The 23,508-nt window shown below is 38.7% G+C and overlaps 1 protein-coding gene across 12 annotated transcripts in view; it reads left to right on the top strand.

Annotated features, from left to right (window-relative positions):
* Nucleotides 1–1,215: 1,215 nt before the first annotated feature.
* TPP2 (tripeptidyl peptidase 2) overlaps nt 1,216–23,508 on the top strand; it is a 56,454-nt gene continuing 34,161 nt past the window's right edge. For all 12 annotated transcript variants that reach the window (XR_012833098.1, XR_012833090.1, XR_012833087.1 and 9 more), the window contains exons 1-14: nt 1,216–1,458; nt 7,638–7,766; nt 8,894–8,989; nt 9,412–9,516; nt 10,217–10,341; nt 11,054–11,217; nt 12,724–12,878; nt 13,615–13,691; nt 14,201–14,328; nt 16,231–16,330; nt 18,490–18,638; nt 18,769–18,884; nt 20,422–20,590; nt 22,543–22,700. Coding sequence is in view for 2 of the 12 variants with exons in the window: in XM_075740551.1 (XP_075596666.1) it covers nt 1,297–1,458; nt 7,638–7,766; nt 8,894–8,989; nt 9,412–9,516; nt 10,217–10,341; nt 11,054–11,217; nt 12,724–12,878; nt 13,615–13,691; nt 14,201–14,328; nt 16,231–16,330; nt 18,490–18,638; nt 18,769–18,884; nt 20,422–20,590; nt 22,543–22,700 (1,833 nt within the window). In the remaining 10 variants the exon portion in view is untranslated. The remainder of the gene's footprint in view (nt 1,459–7,637; nt 7,767–8,893; nt 8,990–9,411; nt 9,517–10,216; nt 10,342–11,053; nt 11,218–12,723; nt 12,879–13,614; nt 13,692–14,200; nt 14,329–16,230; nt 16,331–18,489; nt 18,639–18,768; nt 18,885–20,421; nt 20,591–22,542; nt 22,701–23,508) is intronic.

Raw genomic sequence — 23,508 nt, 5'->3', positions numbered from 1 at the left:
ATTCAGTCATCTCATTGGACTCATAAAAAAACAAACAAACGAAAAATTCTCAAAAGCCAAAATCCCCTTTGCTTTATAGTGCATGTTAATGTACCCAGATAAATTTCACCTTTTTCCCCCCAATGTAACACTTTGAACAGAAACTTGCCTGAAGAAAGCAAAGTGATACCCAACTAACCAACCAGTTTGTACCCTTATTGCCAGTTAAAATGGCTAAAAAGCCATGTGTTAAGACACTATAAACAAGACATCTTTTTAAAAGAAGTTCTACGTGTTCAGGTTCAGATACTTGATAGTTCAGCCTTCTTTGCAAGCTTATATGTGACCACGAAGACTAGACATTAACTTTAAAACTCCTGTTCAAAGCTGGGATTTTCCCTTAACTACTTCACCAAAAACTGGAGCTCGCCACAGCCTTCAAGTTGTCTTTTTTTTTTTTTTTTTTGCTAAACAGCTGCACAAGCACCAAAACGCCGTGCAACACATTACAAAAGCCCCGTGTTAACCTACAGTAATGAAGAGACAGCGCTCCTACGGGCACTGCAACCACGTAATGTGTTTTTTTTATCCCGGACAATGAATCAGCAAAAAAATAAACACGGAAGGAAAAAAAAAAAAATCAGAGGTAAATCTTTGCACGTTGGTCGTTTCAGATTCGGAGGATTTGGCGCACCCCCGCGCTGCAGCACTGGCACCTCCCCTCAGCGGTGCCTGACGGAGGCCACGCACCACCGCTGCAGGCCGCGGCCCTGAGGCGGCACCGACCTCCCGAAGGGGCCGCAGCCACCACGCTCACGGGGAAGCGGGGCTCGAAGGTGCCGCCGACACCCACCGGCCTGGGCCGGCAACACCGGGAGGTGACCCCCACCCCGCGGGCGGTTCCCCCGCCGCCACGGGACGTGGCCGCCTGCGGCCCTGCGCGCCCCGCCCCGCCCCGCGCGGAACGGCACGGCACGGCACGGCACGGCACGGCACGGCACGGCACGGCACGGCACGGCACGGCACACCCTGCCCCCGCGGCCACCCCTCGGGCCCGGCACCCCGCTTCGAGTTCCGGCGTGCAGCACGTCGTTTCTCTGATTGGCTGCTCTGTCAGCCCACCGCGCGGCCGTATTGGTCGGTTTAGCCCTGGCGCTCTCGCGCCGCAGGCCGCGAGAAGGTGCGCTTCCCCGCGGATTGGTGGGGCGGCACTGCGCATGCGCCTTCCCTTGGCCTCGCCCATCCTCCTCCCTCCCCCTTGCAGCCGCCGCCGCTGGCCGCGGTCTGGTCTCGCGTGGCCCCGTCCCCCCTCCCGCTATGGCGGCGGCCGCGGAGGAGCCGTTCCCTTTCCACGGCCTGCTGCCCAAGAAGGAGACCGGCGCCGCCGCCTTCCTCGCCCGCTTTCCCGACTTCGACGGACGGGGAGTGCTGCTGGCTGTGCTGGACACCGGCGTGGACCCGGGGGCGCCGGGCATGCAGGTAACGGGCAGTGGGGAGGAGCCACCCCCGGCTGCGGCCCTGAGTCACGGCCGCGGGGAGCGGCGGCGGGCGGGCCCTCAGGGGGCAAGGGGGGCACCCGGGCCCTATAGGGCTGCCCCCATGGTGTTGTGGCGGGCAGCGGCCGCACTCCCGGGGGACGAGTGCGGGGACGGGGCGTTCTCCCGTGAGCGGCCATGGCCCCCGGGCGGCCCGAGGCGTCGGCGAAAGCAGGGAAGGCCCCCGAGGGGCTGTCCTAGGGGCTTGTCCGTGTTTGTGTCTTTGCTTACAGTTCCGCTAAGCGTCCGTTCGCGTGAGCGTGGGCTCTGGTACGGGAGGGCGGCCGAATCCTGTAGGCAGGGGCTGCGCACCGGTCACTCCGGGTGTTTGTGTAAGGGTCCTGCTCTTAAGCCATTCACAGGCGTTTTGTGGTACTTAAATCTCTTGGGCTGTCTTCTTTCACGTAGCACTCATTATAAAATAATACTTTGTGCTTTTGTCAAACCTTAGCATTACTTCAGCAGTAGGTAGCTAGAGGCTACAAACAGCCGTTTAGATCTTTTACATGAAGAGTGTATTTCTGTATTTGTCTTTCTCAGTGTATTTTCCCTGTGTTGTATTGCAATAACAATCTGTATCAAATCTGGTTCTGCCAGCTTTTTTTGGATCTGCTAGCTTTATAGCTCAGATTGCACAGTGATTGCCATTCTGATCTTGATCTCAGTTTTGTAAATTTCTGTGTGTGTGATTTTAATTTTGACATTTTTCAGCACTTGCTTATTTCTTTTAACTCTTGTCTCTTAACACTTCTTTATCCTGTAAGTTTGTATGCGTCTTTTTATGTCACTACTGCTTCCAGTTTCTTGTCAACATGTTTTCTCTGAGATGTGACAAAGGAAGTCTAGAGAAATGATTCAGAGCGAGTTGTATGTAACTCGCTTTGATAGTGCATCCTTTCTATTTTTTTTTTAACTAATCAGGGCCTGTGGTTTCTACCCCTGCTTTCGAACAGGCACAGATTTTACTCTTAAGTGACCTAGTTCAGGGACCCAATCCTGGCAGATCTTTAGTTCAGTGTTCTGAAATGACTTGTTATGGGGTTCAGGTAAGTGAAAGGGTGAGTAAAGAGGACAGGCAGGGTGGAAGGAGGGACTGTACAGCTGTAACTTGGATTGATTTAAGCTGGAATTAAATTGGTGCTTTGGCAAAAAGTTGTGGGTAAGTGGCATAGTAATTAGGAACCTTAAAGAAAGCTAGCCAAAATGCAAATGAGCTAATACCATGGACAGACCAGAAAGTATTAAAAGACAATTAGGAAGGTGTGAATAGAAATGGTGTGTGCATAGTTCTGAAGTTTCACATATGAAAGCAAAAACCGTAAATCTCTAGAGGTTATAAATGGGGAGTGGTCAACCAAAATAAAAGCATGAGTTTATGGGCAGTAGAGGGAAACTTTGTTCCGAGATAAGTATCCCTTATTATCTCTTATGAGCCTTTGATTACCTATGAACCCTCTTGATCTCAGCGTTGTTGTAGCTGTACTGTGACAAGTGGTTTCTGTACTGTCCCAAGTACTTGGGACAATATTTATTTTACTTTTTTTATGCACCTGTCTTCTCTGCTGCTGCTTTTTTTTTTGCGGTCAGTCTTGTCAGTTCTTGGTCTGGCATGGCATTACAATTATGGGGACTGAGTCAGTTGCTTAGAAGGAAGAGAAGGCATTATATGTAGCAAAGTTAATAGGTATTACAACTTTGAGTTCAAGTATATGTCAATAATGATTACAAGCCAAAATGATCTACCCTGTTTTGAATATAGCAGGGTTTTTAATCAAAACAAAACAGTTTATGTTTTGCCGCTCCCTAGTGTCTCATTCCTGGGTAGGGTTCCTTTGTTTGTTGATGTTATACTTTGGTTTGCAAACGCTGTTTACAAATGCCAGTGTATGGCATATGATCACTTGCTGAGGGACAAAAAGATTTGGGGACAAGAGTATAACAGGGAAGTACCATTTTGTTTATATTCTTCCCTGGACACTTGCTGCTATAGAGAGAACAGTTATTGGGTTTAACAAACCTTCTCACATAGATTTCATTTTTCTATTGGTTGACTTGCTTTGCCACACAAAATGTTAATGTAATTTGTACCGGCTTTCATTTTCTTTCCAAATCTTTTGTAGCCAGTGCCCTCTAGGCAACTCTCTTCACTTTCTCTTCCATTGCTTTATCCTCCACCTGTTGATGCCAACTGTAAAGTTCAGTTTGTGTGCTTCTTGCATACTAGTTTTTTCCCCTCCCCGCCCTCTATTTCCTCTTGTTATCTGCTGAGTCGTGGCTTGTAATTCCTCATTAAGGCACAGCAACTAATGAAATTTTAGGTGGACAGGTAAGGTATGTTTAATAGAGCATTGTGTTTATGTAAGTATAGTTCTTGTTCAATCCCACCCTGTCCTTTGCTTGTTGTGAAACATGACAGGAAGTGACAAGAGCAACAGATAAGTCAGATCATCTGCTTCTTGCAATTTTGCTTATTTTGTGAAGTGCCTGTTGGAATTATTAATTACTAAAATTAGCTTGTACTTTTATGAGATGACTTTTTAGCAGTGGCACCTAGTTTGGTTTGATTTGCTTTTCAGCACTGAGTTAAAAACCAAAAAAATTGCTTGAAAATTATTTTATTTGTGATGGTGATCAGCTGTCCTGTGACCAAAGTGCCGAAGCACTTGTCCATCTCTTCTTGCTGCAATAGCTGCCTGTCGGAATCAGTAACATTGTATGGTCTGGCAAAAACACGGTGAAATGCATCTGGCTTTGCCTTTTAATTTGGGATTGTCACAGATACTGGTGCTCCTCCACTTCTGTTATACTGAAGAGCTACCAGTATTATGCAGATAGATTATTTTTAATGTAATCAATTTGCTAATTTATTTGTTTTACAAAATTAGAGCTAACATGAAAGTATGTTTTCAAAGTAAAATATATAAACAACAAAATAATTTTCAGTATAATCTAGTAGATTGTTTTATTTATTTTTTCAAATGGCTGTAGGCACACCATGATATTAAAGGTAGGATTGGGGATTTTGTTATAAATACACTATAAAATATTTTTAATTGTATAAAAGTTCTTCGTTTTTCGAACTTTAATGCAAAAGGTACTAAAACGTATCTTGTGTCTGTAATAAACTCATTACTTCCGGATTTTTCTGTTTACACAAGGGAATTGATCAAGTTCACTTGATTATTTGTTAATTGTTACTTTTTTTCCATGAGAATTATGAGACTTGTAAGGGAAAACCCAGTTGAACTCAGAGTTGAACTGTAGCATTACTACTGGTAGGCAGTATGCCAGACAATGGTTCGTGTCAGCAGAAGCCGCCATATCGGTTACTTGCACTAAATGACCGTGAACCTGTTTGGATCGCTGCCGTTAGGAATTGAACCTTGCACCTGAAACTCTGAGTTTCTTGTGTCTGACTGCAAGACTCTGATTTGTTGATTCTAAATGTACAAACTTGTGTGTGTGTGGACCTGCTATTCAGCTAGGAGGCAAAGAGATACATAGTGTGGGAATTGCATGTTGTCTTCCTGGCTAGGAAACAACTTTTAAAACTACCCAAGCTCCCTACAGCCTAAATCTGTGTTCTGGCCACCTGTTGCAGTATAACTTGTCTCCTTCAAAGAAGTCACCTTGGATTACATTTTCTTTCTTGTTTTCTTGTGCTTTGGTCACTGAATAATTCACTTTGATTAGGGGCATATTTAGAAATGTCTGATTCTGATAATCTCAGGTTTGGCTTGCAGTTGCTTTATTACTGGAGCAGCTCTTGACTTTTCTGTGATTGGAGACTGGCGTTTGAAGGCATTAATTACAAACGCTAGGAAATTATATGGTTTGAGTGCCTACGCACTGTGTTTCCCAAGTAAATATTCACTACTATGTAACTGTTGTTCAGTAGATGTTTTACCAGGTTAACATGCTTTAACAGTTTTCTTAACCGAACATGAATTTCTATGAACAGAGTAACAGTGTTGGTTTCTGTAATGGAAGTTCTTCCTTAGCAAGCCTTTTCAAAAGCAGTATTTGTTACATTCTGGGAAATGAAATGAGTATCCTTTTTATGGTTGCTGTGGGTTTGGAATGTTCGGATTTGTTGGGTTTTTTTCAGCTGTTTAAACCTGGTTTTATTGGGGGGGGGGGGGGGTGTTCCTTGTTATTTTTCTGTTTGAGGGTTTTTTTGGTTGAGTTTTTTTGGGTGTTTTGTTTGGGGTTTTGGGGTGTTTTTTTTGGTTGTATGTGTGTTTTGGGTGTGTTGTGATTTGTTTTGTTTTAACAAACCATGAGAATTTGACACCATGGACGTATTTATCCTTATTTGTTGATGTGTGATTAAAAACTTGACCTTTTTTGTCTTTTTGGCAGCAACAGAGAGTGACTTTTATGAAACAGCTAGATCGTGTTGTTAAGTTCCAGCAGCTGAATTCACAATTCCAGAGCACGATTGAAGCAAAACTACCTGCCACATATGTTATGTCTAACATCAAAATTATTGATAGAGAATAAAGGCAACAATACCAGATACTTAAATGGTAGAAAACAGCAAATGTTGCTGCTTTTCTGAACAAGAAGCTTTTTTCACTTTCAGTGTGGTTAGTGTATAGCAGATGTTGGGAAGATTATTGATTTATTTATTCTTTCTATTCATCAATCTTTAATGTAGAACTGTAAAAATAGGGGCATATGGCCAATTCATAAAATCACCGAATGGTTTGGGTTGGAAGGGACCTTTAAAGGTCATCTAGTCCGGCCCCCCTGCCATGAGCAGGGACATGTTTTGCTAGATCAGGTTTTTCAGAGCCTGATCCAACCTGGCCTTGAATGTTTCCAGGGATGGGGCATGTACCACCTCTCTGGGCAACCAGTTCCAGTGTTTCACCTCATTGTAAAAAAATTCTTCCTCACATCTAGCCTGAATCTACCTTCGTTTAGTTTAAAACCCTTAGCCCTTGTCCTTTCACAACAGAGCCTATTAAAAAGTCGGTCCCCATCTTTCTTATAAGCCCCTTTTAAGTATTGAAAGGCCACAGTAAGGTCTCCCCGGAACCTTCTCTTCTCCAGGCTGAACAACCCCACTCTTCTCAGCCTGTCCTCATAGGAGAGGTGCTCCAGCCCTCTGAATTCCTGTTGCCATTCAAACACATACTACTGTATATGGAGCATACCTTATTTGCTGAATAAACTAATACAGTACCTACTAGATGAACCATGTTTTTACAAGAAGATAAACATTCAATATTTTTGGTAAATGTAAAAAAAAAAAAAAACCTTAATCATACTCTTGGTAATTGTGTAGAAGGTTCCTCTAGGTGAAGGGAACTTTAGGTAGGCTAGTGGTTTCCTTTTTTGATGTTGTTTAGTTGCCTACAACTACTGTAAAGTCCGGCAGGGCTAGTTTGCATTTAATTTGAGGAGGATTTAAATTTAGGCTTGTAAACTCTTCTTAGCTAGTCAGTCAGCTCTTTTTGTCCTCACCCTGCTAAAAATACTCTTATACAGTATCATATATATTGTGTACCATATATATTATATTCTCCTTATGCAGTGTTATATACTCCTTATACAGTATATAGCCATAGCTCCTAACACTTGCCTAAAACGTGAAGCAGAATCCTTGAAACAGGAAAAATAAGATAATGGTAACTTGTGTTCCTTTTAGGTTTAAGCTCAGTTAAGAGACTTAAGCTTTTGACTGCATGTACTTCAGCACCTTTCATTTGTTAGAGTTGTGCACTCATTACTGCAAAATTTGGCCGGAATGGTGGGATGGAAGCAATGCAGCAAATCATTGAACATAAACAGTAGTTTTTGCAAATGGTTTTGCAAATTTAGGCTTGGTTTTAAATTGAAGCTCATGTGCTTTATTGATACAATGTTTTTTGTTGTTTCTCTTCAAATCCTTTTTAGAAATAAGTTACTGAATTTGTGTAAACCAAAAAGACGGACATGTTGCTCTTAATTCATTGGAAATTTAACTCATTTCAACTTGGTTTTATATCCTTCAGTTAGAGGTTGGGTGCTTAAGAAAGTTAGTTGATATTTTATTAACAAAAATTAAAAATTTCTTGGTGTATATGCTAAAGGGTAATCAACTACACTTTCAATTTTTCATTTTCATATTTTCAGATTACAACTGATGGGAAACCCAAGATAATTGATATAATTGATACAACAGGCAGTGGCGATGTAACTACATGTACCATTGTAGAACCTAAAGATGGGGAAGTTACCGGTCTTTCTGGAAGAACTTTGAAGGTGAGTACTTGGTGGTATAGAGACACCACTGGGAATCCTTTTTTTTTTCTTGTTTAGCAAAAAATTTAGCACATATTTTGGTTTCTGCAGAACTTCCTTTTAACCAGATCTTATCCCAAACTAATACTGCATTTGCTCATCTTCATATGGATTGCTTGACATTTCTTTTACTTTTCATATGTCTTTATATTGAATATTCTCTATAGCTGAATGGGGATGTGTACAGAGTTTGATTGGGGGCTTGATAATAATATAATTATTCTTTGTTCAAATCAGTATCTGATACAGTTTTGGAAGCTGACTGAAGAAAACATGCTGACGTGCTTTAAAAAATACCAGCAGGGTTCTGTCTTTAAAAGTGCTAGTATTTTCCACACTTGTATAATCTACAAGAGGAATGCTGTTAAACTTGTGATATATAGTTCTAGAGATATGAAAAATCTTTAAGGACTTAGTTGTAGGCTCACTGCGTTAGAACAGAAATGATGTAGGGTTTTCAGAAATGATACAATGAGATCTAGAAGAGGTTTTGGCTACATAGAACTGCTGATGTTACTGACTTGTTCTTGACTGGCTGGTTAGATTGCTGAGGTGATATGGGGGCTCCAAATCTTTGGATCTCTCCATGCTATCAGCTTTCTTCTGAATTTTGCACGGGATATGATTGTAAGGGTGAATCTGTTGCTCTCTTTTGCTGCTGTTACTAGGAATAGTGGATCTGATATACTGGGAGTCTAAGCTGCAGGAAGATATGAAATTAGACATTTGGATGTTTGTCATGATCACTTACCATAATACCCCTTCATTTACAGTGCTATTATTTTCCCAGATCTCTACCTGATAAAGTCACTGCCAGGGCTGTATATTTTAAAAGTAGAGTGTCAGTGCAATTCTTACTTAAAGATGTTTGAATGGCAGCGTCACATGAATTGGTATTGATTCCTTTGGAACTGGATTGAAATTGCCAGGTCATGGTGTTGAAACTTAGTGCAGTAGTTACTGTCATGGAGACAGGGAATTGTGATATTTCCAAGTCTGTTCTGCTAAGCTCCCTTACATGGTGTTGATTTATTTTAAAAAAATGTAATGCCATTAGTTAACCTATTTCTGAATATGCTTTTCTGTAGATTCCAGCAAACTGGGTAAATCCTTCAGGCAAATATCACATTGGCATAAAAAACGGCTATGATATCTATCCTAAAGCTCTGAAGGAGAGGATTCAGGTAAGGAATTAAATTTTGTTTCTGGTGTATAGTCATATTTCACTGTTCCGATTCTTAAGTTTTTCTAGGAAACTACAGTATGTGATTTGCTAACACACGTAGGCTACTAGCCAGAGCTTGAGAGCTACTCTCTGACTGATTTTTGTTTAGTTTTGACATAATCTATTTCTTCTGTGATTTTTTCAGAACAACAGGAGGTGGCCTGGTGGTCATCTTCACAGTGGTCCATTGAGGCAAAAAGTCTGCAAATTACTGATACACATTTCTTTTTTCTGTGTAGCAACTGTTGTTTATTTATAGTATTGTACTGAATTTTTTTAGCCATTGTGTCCCAAATCAGAATTTTCAAATTATTTTTGTAGTCTTCATACTTTGACATGTGTATTTGTCGATATATTGAAGACACTGGTTTTATGTTACAGAAAGAACGCAAGGAAAAGCTCTGGGATCCTGTTCACAGACTGGCTCTAGCAGAGGCCTGTAGGAAACAAGAAGAATTTGATGCTGCTCATAGCTCTCCCTCCCAGGTTTGTATAAGTCAAAACACATTTGTAAACTTCTTGTTTGCAACAATTTGTTGCTGGTTGAGAGGATAAAAATATTTTATTAGGTAAGTAAAAGAAAGATACTTGTGATTTTTTTTTTTTGGCATATAACTTACCAGTATATCTTCTGATTAATATAAAAAATCTGTATACAGATAGATGTTTGATTTGCTTAATGTTGTTAACTTTCTAAACTTGTTGTCAAATATGAAAAGGGTATTACTTCAAATACTTTGTAGCATATTTTTAAGATTTATAATATAAGTTTTATTTTTAATTTAATATGCTTTTTTTGAGACTGTCATCCTTGCTATGCTTAAAGTTGGATTCTTCTAAACATATCCTTTCTTTTCTAAATTAGGTACTATTTCAGGGAAGTACCAGAAATGCCTCAGGTCACTTCTGTATCATTTAACAATCTGTTTAAAAAAAAAAAAAAAAAAAAAAGAAAAGAGGACTTTAAATGTTAGAATTACAGAAATTTGAAATAGTTGTACATGATAGGCCAAAAACAAATAGTGCACTGTTGAAAGTCTTTGAACTTCTAGATGTTTGTGACTCCTAGGATAGTCTTACATTCTTGATGAAGTAATGGAACAAATGTATAGCATCAGAAAGGAATAATACCTGTCTTGTAATAATTTTAGAAATACTTTTAACTGTATTTTTGTTGTCTTATTAGGTAAATAAGCTAATAAAGGAAGAATTTCAAAATCAAGTGGAACTGTTGAATTCTTTTGAAAAAAAATATAGTGATCCTGGCCCAGTATATGATTGTCTAGTATGGAATGACGGTGAGACCTGGAGGTAAATGCCTAAATTTGTCTAAAATGTCTTGTTCTACACATAAAACAACAGCTTGCATTGAAGACTATGTTAACTTTTAAATCTGCCTTCTTTGTAGAGGTTTTAAGTATTTATTTGCTTTAAAATAATCCTGCTGTATCACTTGAGTTTCATGACAAAGTTCTGGTCCCAAATGAAGATGGGATAGAATGAAGTCTTATTAAAGACAGCATGACTTAAAGTGTAAGCTTGTGGGATTTTCCTCTGAGGCAGAGTAAAATTGCTTTGCGTATCCATTGGTGATGAGAAAAAAACAAACCAAAACAGAAGTCTTTTCACAAACTTCAGGATGTAATATGGCACTTTTCTTTGCTGATAATGTGTGTCATACAAAACAGTGGGTAAGACTTCAAATGTTTGTGTACCAGCATTGAACAGCTAACTTTAGGAAAATTTCTTCCTTGAAGAAATTGCTTGAATTTCCATGTGCTTGCTTTTCAAAGACAGATTTACTTGAATTTAGTAGCATTGGAAAATTGATTTATTTAGAGATCTTTGTAGTTTCTGAATCTGAGTCTAAACAGCCAGGTTTAAAAATACTGACTTAAATAAGTAAAATACCATAAACACAGAACCAGACTTCTTGAAGTCCTTGTGGTACTCTTTGTTGGGGGGATAACTGAAAGTTTACAGCAGCTGGAAAATTGCCCCTCTTTTTGTTTTTTGTCAACAGAGCATGCGTAGATACAAGTGAGAGTGGTGACCTAACTAGCTGTACAGTGCTGAGAACCTACAAAGAGGCTCAGGAATATGGATCTTTTGGAACATCTGAGATGTTGAATTACTCTGTTAACATATATGATGATGGGAACCTTCTTTCCATTGTGACAAGTGGAGGTAAATGAAAGTAATCTTAAGAAAATTTGATTTGAAAAATACTCTTAATTTCTTGTCAGACTATCCCATCTCAGTAGAAATACAGAAGTAGTTCTGGTTTCTAAATCAATGGTAACTTTTTTTGAGAGACTCCTTTTTATACTTCTGTGCAGTTTTTTATTTCTAATTTTTTTCTTAATCCCCACTGTCTAAGTGATCTCAAGTATAATTTTCATAACTTCGAGTAGGAAGCGTTGAGCCTTTTTGAGTAACTTTTGTTAGTGGAATTAAGTTAATATTTTCTTTCTCTTTGCCTGCTGCCTCCTTTCTCCCCTCAAAAGCAGTTTTATTTTGCAGATTGCTGCTGTTTACTGTCTTTTTTCTTTCCTTATTTTAATATGACATTTATTAAATAAACTGATTTTATAGAATCACAGAATCATTTAGGTTGGAAAAGACCTTTAAGATCAAGTCCAACCGTTAACCTAGCACTGCCAACTCCACCACCAAACCATGTCCCTAAGCACCACATCTACACATCTTTTAAAAAATACCTCCAGGGGTGGTGACTCAACCATTTCCCTGGGCAGCCTGTTCCAATGCTTGATAACCCTTTTGGTGAAGAAACTTTTCCTAATATCCAATCTAAACCCCCCCTGGTGCAACTTCAGGCCACTTCTTCTTGTCCTATTGCATGTTACTTGGGAGAAGAGACTGACCCCCACCTGGCTACAACCCCTTTCAGGTATTTGTAGAGAGCAATAAGGTCTCCCCTCAGCCTCCTTTTCTCCAGACTAACCAGCTCCAGTTCCCTCAGTGGCTCCTCATAAGACTTGTGCTCTAGACCCTTCCCCAGCTTCATTGCCTTCTGTGGACACGCTCCAGCACCTCAGTGGCCTTCTTGTAGTGAGGGGCCACACAGTACTCCAAGTGTGGCCTCACCAGTGCCGAGTACAGGGGGACGATCACTTCCCTTGTCCTGCTGGCCACTCTATTTCTGATACAAGCCCAGGATGCTGTTTGCTGCCTTGGCCACCTGGGCACACTGCTGGCTCATAGTCAGCTGGCTGTCGACCAGCCACCCCCAGGTCATTTTCTGCCAGGCAGCTTTCCAGCCACTCTGCCCCAAGTCTGTAGCGTTGTGTGGGGTTGTTGTGACCCAAGTGCAGGACCCAGCACTGAGCCTTGTTGAACCTCATGCAGTTGACCTCGGCCCATTGATCCAGCCTGTCCAGATCCCTCTGCAGAGCTTTCTTACTCTCAAGCAGATCAACATTCCTGCCCAACTTGGTGTCATCTGCAGGCTTGCTGAGGATGCACTCCATCCCCTCATCCAGATCATTGATAAAGATATTAAAGAGAACTGGCCCCAGTACTGAGCCCTGGGGAACACCACTTGTGACCAGCCACTGACTGGATTTATGTACTTACAGCTCACTAAGTGAAAATTAATTGAACTTTAGTGTATTAAATTGGTATACATGAAGTTCACTATACCTACAGTGATACAACTTTTCATTTGCTCAGGAGCTCATGGAACACATGTGGCTAGTATTGCAGCTGGATACTTTCCAGAAGAACCAGAACGAAATGGTGTGGCTCCTGGAGCTCAGATTCTTGCAATCAAGATTGGCGATACAAGACTAAGTACAATGGAAACTGGCACTGGTCTAATAAGAGCTGTGGGTATTTCATTGAATAAACAATTGATATCAGCAGTGTGACTTAATTGTAGAATATTGTGGAATACTTTCTGCTCTACTTGCTTATAGGCCATGTTTTTATGGTTCTAGAATATTTCCAACTAAATAAAAAAAAAAACACTAAACACCCCCCAAAAAAATCTAAAGCAAACAAAAATAACCCAACCAAAAGAATCATAAAACCAACCAGAATATATTTTAAAACATATCTTAAGACTAATGTTTTAGTATAAAACGAGACTTCTGTTGCATTGAGCACTTGCAGGGTTTTTCAGACGGATAGACTTGCAGTGTGTCTGGCTAGTTTAACACATGGGCTAATTTACTTCTATGCTTACTTAAAGTTCCTTTTTCTGTGTTGTATTTTTTTCTAGTTACTTAGATAACTATGGAGTACTTAAATCTAGAATAGAGACTAGTATCTACCTGTGTGGCTGAATTTGGTTTAACTCTGGTTTTTTTTAAGAGTGAGGAGAAAATATTCCTATTTAATGATGAAGGGCCCAAGGCCTTTTCCATGTTGTCGTTGAAGGGGGAAAAAAATTACACAAGAAAAGGAACTGAAAATAGAAAATTATATTATATTTTCAAAATAAATTTATCCCTTTTCCTTAGATCTGCAGCAGATCCGTGTAAGCAAATGTTTTTTTGCCATTCCTTAAGTGACTTATTGTATGACTAGTATGTATTTTGGCTTTTATTTTTACTTTATCAGATGATAGAAGCAATAAAATACAAATGTGATCTTGTCAACTACAGCTATGGAGAGGCAACACACTGGCCAAATTCTGGGTGAGTACTGCTGTGGTTAATATAAAGTATTTTGATATCACAGAAGTGGAATTACATTTCTGTAAATGTACTGTCAGTAAGAAAGAATTGTGCAGGCCCAGATGATTCATATACATTAAACTGTTGCAATTTACACTTTTAACCATCTCCTAAAGTTAAGTAAACCTATTGAAAGTGCTATTGACTTATAATGCAAAGAATATTTTAGAATAATAAAGGAATTCTGTAGATGGAACACCACATAATTTGTGGGTTTTTTTGAAGACCTGATACTGCTACATGACTGTTAGTCCTTCTTAAAACTAGAAGTTATTTTTTTGTGGTCAGCTTCTGTACCGGAACCGCCTCTGCTAGGTGTGGGAAGCAGTCTGCATAACATTCCTTGTTCTGTGACTAGTCACAGAGATTCTACTAGAAATGGGAGTTTTGCCCTGTGGGAAGAAAGCAATTTTGTTGATTAAATGACTCTTTTTTTTTTTTTTTTTTTTTTTTTTTGTCTCTCACATCAGGAGAATTTGTGAAGTAATTAACGAAGCAGTGTGGAAACACAACGTAATCTATGTTTCAAGTGCAGGGAATAATGGCCCCTGCCTTTCTACAGTAGGATGTCCTGGTGGAACTACATCTAGTGTAATAGGTAAATAATTTGTTTTGGGAAAAAAAAAATGTTGACAGTGTCCAGCTTCTGTCTTTTCAAGCTTTGTACTTGTGTTACATGTTTGAGATCACCGGTTGATGGCTGAACTACATCTAAAAAAATATTGAAGGCTACTGGGCTACAAAATTAATTCTGAGGGAGGAACTAGCTGTATGCTTAGGTGTAAAAACTTAGACTGTTATCTTCTTACAATTCAAGATCTTACTTATGTACAAAACAGAGGTAGGAGGCAGATGGTCTTGGTTTGATGTGGCTTTGTATAAAATTTGCAAAAGAAATCTTTGTGGTCTGACCTATTTGAAGTTTCCAAGATTATTTTTTTTAACTGTAACCATCTGAGCATACCACTTCACTCGGACTGTTAGTTGCTAGTAAATGCAACTTGTAAAAAATATAAGCAAGCTGGATTCTAATTAATCTTCTGGAAAGTCTTGTAATGCATTCTAATTGTCAGAACGATAGTTTTAAATTATCCGTCTTTATTGTATACTCTGATTTCCATTTGTAATGAAAATGCCTTTGTAATTTGGATGTAAAATAATCCCATGATGTGCCCTAGACAAGTCCTTCTAGGGGAAGGATTCTTTCAGTTGTAGTGTCGCTTCTGTGAAAGTATGACTGGCATAACATTTGACTTTTCTGATGGGCTAGTATATGTCTTTGATCTTTCAGTGAAAACTTGAGGTATAAGACATTGCGAAATGTCTGGCATTCGGGGGGGTAACTTCCCTAGTCTTACTTTTTATAGAAATCCTCTGATGCCACATTACTGTGGCATTATACAAATACTTGTTAAATCACAGAATTCTCATGCAAGGACACTAGCATGTAGATGTGAAAGCTTGAGAGAGACTGTTTCACAGTAGAATTAACGCTGATTACTTTCTAAAAGCTAATCTGCAGTTACTCCACTACTGAGATTGAGGGTTGTAACTGGAACTAACAAGCTCTTTTCAAGCCTGCATTGGCTTTGCTCTTACAGTACATCTATTCTGTCAATTCAACTTACTGGTTGTATCACTCTAGAGACTGGGTGATCATTCACTCTGCATGCAAAGTAGCTTGCTCCTTGTCCTTCATCTGGATTGAAACGGATAGGGGTTTTTTGTTGTTGTTTTTGAGGTTAAAGCAAAATACAGTTGACAGACTGATGTAGTTCATAAAGACAGTATGGACATGGACCTTGCCAAATTTGTTTGTCAGCTTGGTATGGTAGTTTTCTACCATCCTGACAGTGCTTGTGCCATAAAGAAAATGGAATGTACACTTCAGAACATGTACACAGCATGGATGTAATGTGCATCTTTGACATTGTGTTCCAAAAATACAACTTCAGGCTGTGATGTAGTCGTTTACATGCTCTGGGCACTTTGAACTGATATACAGGAAAGTAAATGGCTGTCTTATCACTGTGTTTGAGCTGTGTGGATGTGGCCACCTGCTCCAGGTGGTATAGCTGTGAGCCATGCGAACATGAAACAATTCACATAAATTGCTTTGAGGTATGGTTGTTAGTTTGTAACAGTGTAAACACAGCCAAAGGGGTGTGGGAGAGAGTAGAGAAATAAAAGGGATGTATTGTGAAAGAAATGTAGAATGTGAATACATTCTATTCCAGTTGAATAAAAATGAAACTTTGAAGTTTACATAATATTTTAATGTTATACAGTGTGACCATCAGCATTGTTACTGCATAGCATGCTGCTTTACACTTGCTTTGTAAAAGTATATGGATTTAGTAGAATGGAAAATAGGTGTTTCCATTTTCAAATGTCAAGCAAAAATTCTTCTCATTGTGAATTTAAAATACAGAAATATTTTAATTTTGCTTCTGATAAAAATTAATTGTACATCTAAAGTGCTGGAATGTTTTTTTTACAGGTGTTGGTGCCTATGTATCACCTGACATGATGGTTGCTGAATACTCTTTAAGAGAAAAACTGCCAGCAAATCAATACACTTGGTCATCCAGAGGGCCTAGGTAGGTTATACTAAAAGAACAAATTCATTATTTTGGGGTTCAGATTATGTAATCCAAAATCTAAAAATTGGTCATTAATACCAGGATAAAAGTATTTGTTTCCCATGGGAAGAGCGTAGGTAACCTGCTGTTCTTGGAGGGCCTTTGTATGTCAGGCTCTAGAACTTGTGGAGGAGGGGTAAGGCCACTGAACTGCCTCAGCACAACCTGTACGTTTCAGGAAAGTATATTTGATGAGTGCATACCTGTTTAGAGGTGATAAAACTTGTTGAAAAATTGCTTGGAAATCTGTTCTTTTTCTGAAATTTATTTTTTCAGAGGATTTTTTTCCATAGCATTTATTTCATTAAGTTAGTGTGGTGAAGTTACCTGTTCTGTCAGTGTTGAAGATGAAAAGAAATACTGTTACTGCAGCAGTGTTACTTCTGGCTTCAGTGACCTTGCTGTGATGGCACAACTTACTTGAGGGTTTTGCTTGAGTCCAGTAGAGGTGTGAGTAGGCAGAAAAAAATGCTTTTCTACCTCACGTTATAGAAAATTATCTCAAAGATCTATAAATGAAAATTTAGGGGCAATGAAAACTTGAATTTTTATTTCATGCCTCAGAAGCATTTGATAGTAATGTGATAGCAAAAAAAAAAAAAAAATAGCGTCTCTTCCTGAGTTTTTGCCTGTGTTTAGAATTTGGACTTGCTCTTGCGGGTCGTGGAGTTACCATGTACTGTCTTTTGTAGTTTAGCCTACAATAGTATTGGGTGAGGGGAAAAATAAAAAACATAGCTTGAGGTTGGTCCTTGGTTTATTTGCTGGCTACATAGCAAATGCTTCCCTATTAGCATTGGTCTTTAAAGTCAGCTGTCATGGTGTTCGTATATTTACAGGCAAGCATATGGTTCCAAGAACCTTATTATGTAGAATTGTCATGTTTCATGTAGAGATGAGAGAAATGTGGTCTCTGCCTTCAGCTGAGAAAGGGAGACAGATTTGTAATTAGTATCAATATACATACACACACATATATAAAGACTACTTTTTGTGTGCTTTGTCACTTTGCATTGTAAAATAGTCAGAATGAGCATGTGTCAGCTGAAAGGCCCAAGTCTGGCCAAAGGAGGATGCCCCTTGTGTAGGGTGCAACACGCAGGTGACCAGAGAGTTCCTAAAGCTTTGCTAGAGCAGGCTTGGGGTAGAGGATCAGTCCGTCTGAGAAAGCAGTAGAGGCTTTCAGACAGATGTGCCATGCACTGCTTGGCCAGAAGTGCCATGATATAGAACCTGTTGTTTATATAGGGCTGTCGTAAAATATATTCAAATGTTACGTTAATATATCATACTGAGAGCACTCTGTTTTGAGACATATATCTCACACTAACAGCTTCATAAATACCCTAAAATACCCTACCTCCCACAGAACTTAATAGCTCAGGCACAGTGCTGTGCTTATTCAAGTGGTGCAATTTTTGTCTATGCAGAGCAAGGAAGATGGCGCATATCTGGCTCATACAGTTGAAAACTAGATGCTGCTTTAACTGAGCCATAGGTACTCACTCCATTCTTAAATATGCTTGGGCAAGAAAGAAAGGTGCCTTAGGCCCAGGTGATCCTGATCCACTTGTTGACATTCCTTTTTTTTGTCTTCTCCCCTTGTTCTCCTTGTCTCAGGTTCTGTATTGTAATTCAGAATTTGACCTGGAGGTGAAGTGCCAACATGCAAAATTAGAGATCTGGATTTTGGATCTTTTCTAGTCTTCCTCTCCCTTTTATTATTTTTCTTTTAAAATAATAACTGTTAAATAAGCTGTGTAGAATACTAATTTATGTATTGAAATGTTTAATAGGTTTGTTTGCATGCATTTTCTAATTCAAATCCCAGAAGATATTCTGCTGACTAAGCTGAAGCCTGGTGAAGAGTATTGAAGGAATGAAAGTGTAGAAAACTTTCACTGTAAAACAAGCATAGCTGATGATTCATGTGACATTTTAAATTGCTACTTAGCAGCATGCCTTTTCTTGTGTTTAATGGGTTAATGGATTTAGTGAAGTAATATACTCCCTAAAGCTAAAATTATATTTATTTTTTTTTAAGTGCATGGGTAACTTCAAGATAAAGTGTGCAGAAAAAAAATGTTTATTTTTCAACTATTCTGTTTTACCACTAGCACTGATGGAGCCCTTGGAGTAAGTATCAGTGCCCCAGGAGGTGCTATCGCTTCCGTTCCAAACTGGACTCTGCGAGGAACACAACTCATGAACGGCACATCCATGTCTTCTCCCAATGCATGTGGAGGCATTGCATTAGTATTGTCAGGTAATATGCTACAATGTTAAATATAGATGTGTAGTCTAAAACAAATTAGATACTTTTTCCTCTAAAAAAATTATGCTGCAACTTTCAAAAATTTTGTTGTATCCAATAATACTCTTATTTTTAATTTCAGGACTCAAAGCTAATGATATTCATTACACTGTTCATTCTGTCAGAAGAGCATTAGAAAATACTGCAGTGAAAGCTGAAAACATAGAAGTATTTGCACAAGGACATGGTATTATTCAGGTACTTGCTAGCAGAAAACCCAACATAATATAAAAAACTGCCAGTGGAAAACTAACCCACAAAAAGAGCAACTTTCTAGACGAGCTCACTCAGTTTGCTCCCAGGCTACTTGACTCTCAGATCTGATGGAGGGAGAAAAGGAGGATGTAGTGGGAAGGGAGGAGGTATGAGACGGTTCTTTCAGTTTCAACATGCGGTTACTGTAGAATAAATATGTAGAATAAATGTTAACTAGACACATTGTTAGACTGATCAAAAAGGTATGTGGACATAAAAGTGGGATGTGCCACCCATGTGTGGGTTTGGATGCCTAAATTCTGTACTAATGTCCAAAAATGTTTTTATGCTGTTGTCAGAGCTGAACTTGTTCTGTGCAGACAAAAGCTGGAACTGTAAGTTTTGGGCAGTGAAAATCCAGGAATACCCACGCTGGTTCACAAAGCAGTACAGCTACAGTTGTGCGATGACTTTGCTCTGGGCCTGCACTGAGAAGTCTGAGTGTTCATTGTATCCTCTGGACTTCTAAGTAGCTTGTATATCTGTGATGTGGTCCTTTGTATGAAGAAGGCATAGGGAGTGACAATCTCCCTACGCATAAGCGTAGGTTCTTAAAGAGCTGCTGCTGGTTTTTGCCTACGGTTACTCCCATCCTAGCCAAATAGAGGTAGTGAGATTTTGCTCTGCTGCTTAAAAATGCTAGATATTAAATGCTTAGCCTTAAACTCATGTTCTGGAGATGCTAGAACCTAGTAGGTAACATCTGCTAAGCAGATCTATAACACTGAGTTTGATACAGAAGGCAACAGTGATGGTATCCATATCAAATAAACTTTGTCACAGAAAAATGAAATGCAGTAGTCTGATTAAAGCATGTATTAAAACATGCAGTTAAAACTCTGATCTGGGAGACCGAGGCTGTTGTGTGCCTACTTTCAAAGGAGAGTGCCCTAATGCCCACTGGTGAAGGTAGCTCACTGTGAAGTAGAAGAGAAGGTAAGATTATTTGGTTTTGAGTCAGAATAGAAAGCGAGATAGAAGGGTATCTTTTTAAAAGAAAGAGGTGAACTTGTCATCTGAGTTTACTGTGACAGCTCATTTACTTACTTAGGGCTGGATTTCATGACCTGATTCTCTTATTTCATATCAATATATAAAACTTAGGGGCATCCCATATTTCTTGTCTCTCTTGAACCACTCGACTTCTTATATATAAGGTTTAAATGCTTAGTGTTGCTCCGTATACGAGAAGTACACCTAAATTAGTATAATAGGTCTGGGCCTCTGAAAACTTTTGTTATGCATTTTTTGATGGATTTATAACAAAGGAGCTTTGTCTTTTTTTAATATTCTTGATTTTCTGTGCTGTGGCTATTGCAGGCTGAAAATGTTGCCTTGTTTTCTATACCGAGTATCATGTAAGATACAATCAGTGAGCTACTTTGTTGCTGTGCTTGCTGAACACTTCATATTGAAGGTAATATGCATAGATTACTATTAAGTTGAATTTTTAAAATTTAGATTGTCTTCTTTCTAACAGGTTGATAAAGCCTATGACTACCTCATTCAGAATTCATCATTTGCAAGTAACATAGGCTTTACGGTTACTGTTGGCAGCAACCGTGGAATCTACCTCAGAGATCCTGCCCAGATAGCTGCACCTTCTGATCATGGGGTTGGCATAGAACCTGTCTTTCCTGAGAATACAGGTAGGAAAGAACTTTTGTGTGTATGTATGTGGGGGAAATAAAGTGTAAACTTTAAACAAAAAGCATGATAATGAGCAGTGATGGGAATCTGTACTGTACAAGCAGTAAGTGCAAGTCTAAATTTCATGGTAAATGAATGCATGCAGCTAAACAACTTTTTTGTTCTAACCTCAGGCTTATAACTTCAGCACTTCCATGTTTTGGAGGAGTCTGTTGCTTCATGCTTCCTCTCACTGAAAAAAGGGTTCTCTCTTTATTCTGAAGATACTTAAAGCAAAGTTGTGGGGCTAGGGAAAAATATGGAAAAATAATCGAATGTCCCTAATGTTTCATGAAATTGTAGAACTTCAGGGTTTTGTTGTAGATAGGGTTTCTTTGTTTCTTGACAAAGAATGATTACTGTTCTAAACATGAAAGAACTTACACAGAAATTAGTTTCTCAGTTATTTAAATACTACAGATTCTAGATTTGGACTTTATATGTTTCCACAACCTGAGAAAAATCTTAGTTTAACAGACTAGACTTACATTCAGTAGCTAATAATGGATAAACATAAATATATTTAAAGGCAATACAGGAATTGATACAGATCTTAGTTACTTATTAACAGGGTAAAAATAAGTTATGCATGTCAAAATAAGGTTGACATCTTTTCTCCATAAACTGTTTTGCCCTGCTTTATTAAATACAAATTGAAACTCACTGAGAGACTGCATTACATTGTATTCAAAAAATGATCCATGTAAGAGCTTGTTACTAATTCCTTTCCTAAAACCAGTGATCCCCAAGAAGATTGTCATGTGACAAAGGGATGAATTTGTTTAGGGGAAGAAAGGTTATGAATTAGAGCAGATTACTGACTCAAAGTAACTTAGTTGTTTGACAGGTTACAGCGCAATTGGTGCTTTTTAAATTTACTGTATGACACTGAGAAATAAAATAATTGTATGATAGGCTCTTCTACAGGAAGCAAACAATCTGAAAACAGACATTTGTAATTGATGACTGGCTTGTAGCATGGTACTGTTTCTCTAGTACCTGTCCAGTTGTTATTTCTGTGCTGTGTCTGGTGTCTTCAATAAGACTGAATTTTTGAGAAACTTCAATAAGAGGTTAAGGGAGTCTGATCTGCTCAGTCTGTTGAAGTTCTCTTTGAGCTTTTATTGCTTCTCATGTACCTATGAGGGAATCACATCTGATAATAGACTGCTCTTTACTTAACAAAGATGTAAAGAAATGTCTGAAAATTAAGCTGTAGTTAATTAATTAGGCCTAGAAAACGTGGACTTTTTTTTTTTCAAAGTGTCATTAATCTTTAGAGCAGGAAAAAGCTGATTTAATTTTTTTTTATCACTAAAACATTTTAACTAGGGTTCGATTCTCTTCTGGAAGCAGTGCTTCAACCCATAGCTTTTTTGACATGGAAGCTAATTTGCAAAATTAACTTAATTGACTGTTTGCAAAGTCAGACTAGATTATCATGGTAATTTTTTAATAGGCTTTACCTCTTGCTTAGACTGCTTTATAATGTAATTTGGTAATTAGCATAACCCTCAGAATCAGTGCAATTGCTTTTTATTGTATTTCTCTGCATTAGGGAAGACTTTGTATCTGTAGAAGAAAGTTTATACCTGCTTCCAGACTATGATGTGGGTAACTGAAACATTGCTTACTAGCCTACCTTTGACTGTGTCAGGTTTGACTGTTTCAGGGGGGAGAACTTCAAAGTTGGGTACAACCTTTATTTTACTGTACGCTGCTGCTATTCTATTTTTCTCAAGTTAAAAGAAATAATATAGAACACTGTCTAAAGTAGAGTATCTGCCCTAAGGAATTGTTTCCTATTACATTTTATTGATGTGTACCTCTTAATGGCAAATACTGCATTATAGTAGAATATGAGCACATATTTGTGTTATTGAACTGGGTTTTTAAATTTATTTCTTGACAGAAAACACTGAAAGAATATCTCTCCAGCTTCATTTAGCTTTAACTTCAAATGCACCGTGGGTCCAGTGTCCTAGTCATTTAGAGCTTATGAACCAGTGTCGACACATAAATATTCGTGTGGATCCACGTGGCCTGCGAGAAGGACTACATTATACAGAGGTACTGAAATATTGGTGTTCTGAGGAAGATTGTGTGCCCTTTCCTTTTCGTGTGGTCTCTATCAACTTTTTATATAAATAATTTTTAAAGAAATAAAAGCTATGTTCTGTGCAGACCAGAAAATATAGCCGCACTCTGTTTTACTATACAGGCTGAATCCAGGGTTCAGCAATAGTTAATGCTATACAATAGCACATACCAATGGGACTTTGAGTATCTGTGTTTAAAAAATAAAAGCATAAAAAAAATAAACCAAATAAATAGTAATTCAATAAGGTGTTTTTTTCATCATTTTATGATGTCTTAAATATTTCTTTCTTTCTGTGGTGGCTTAAGGACTGGCCTAGCTTTTGTGGTGTTGCCATGCAGTCTTATATGAACCCAAGATTTTGCTTCACCTGGAGGAGTTGCTTGGGTAGTGATGCAACCTATTTTCTTGTTTCCTCATCTCTACCCTGTCCCATTTTCAAAGGTGAAGGAGAAAAATGTGTGGTAGTGGCTGTGTATAGCAGAAGCATTTTGCTGACTTAAGGAGCAGCTACATTCAAATTTGAACAAATCTAATGTGAAAGCCATTAAATTTCTCATTTTCTCTCTCAAACATCCTCTTTCACTCCTGCAATGGAAACCCACGAACAAAAATATTTCCTCATCCCAACCATTATATTAACATTGAAATGTTTCCATTGCATTGTAGTTGATCATAATTAAGATAATATCACAAATTTTCAGAGATAGTATTTAAAGCTTGACCATGAAAGGCATGGTAAATCAAACTGTGTTTTCTCACATAATCCTGGAAAACCAG

This window comes from Balearica regulorum, chromosome 1, assembly GCF_011004875.1.
Source record: "Balearica regulorum gibbericeps isolate bBalReg1 chromosome 1, bBalReg1.pri, whole genome shotgun sequence".
In the NCBI taxonomy this organism is placed as follows: Eukaryota; Metazoa; Chordata; class Aves; order Gruiformes; family Gruidae; genus Balearica; species Balearica regulorum.
The sequence above is the reverse complement of the archived record's forward strand: the minus strand, read 5'-3'. Positions and strand labels throughout refer to the sequence as shown.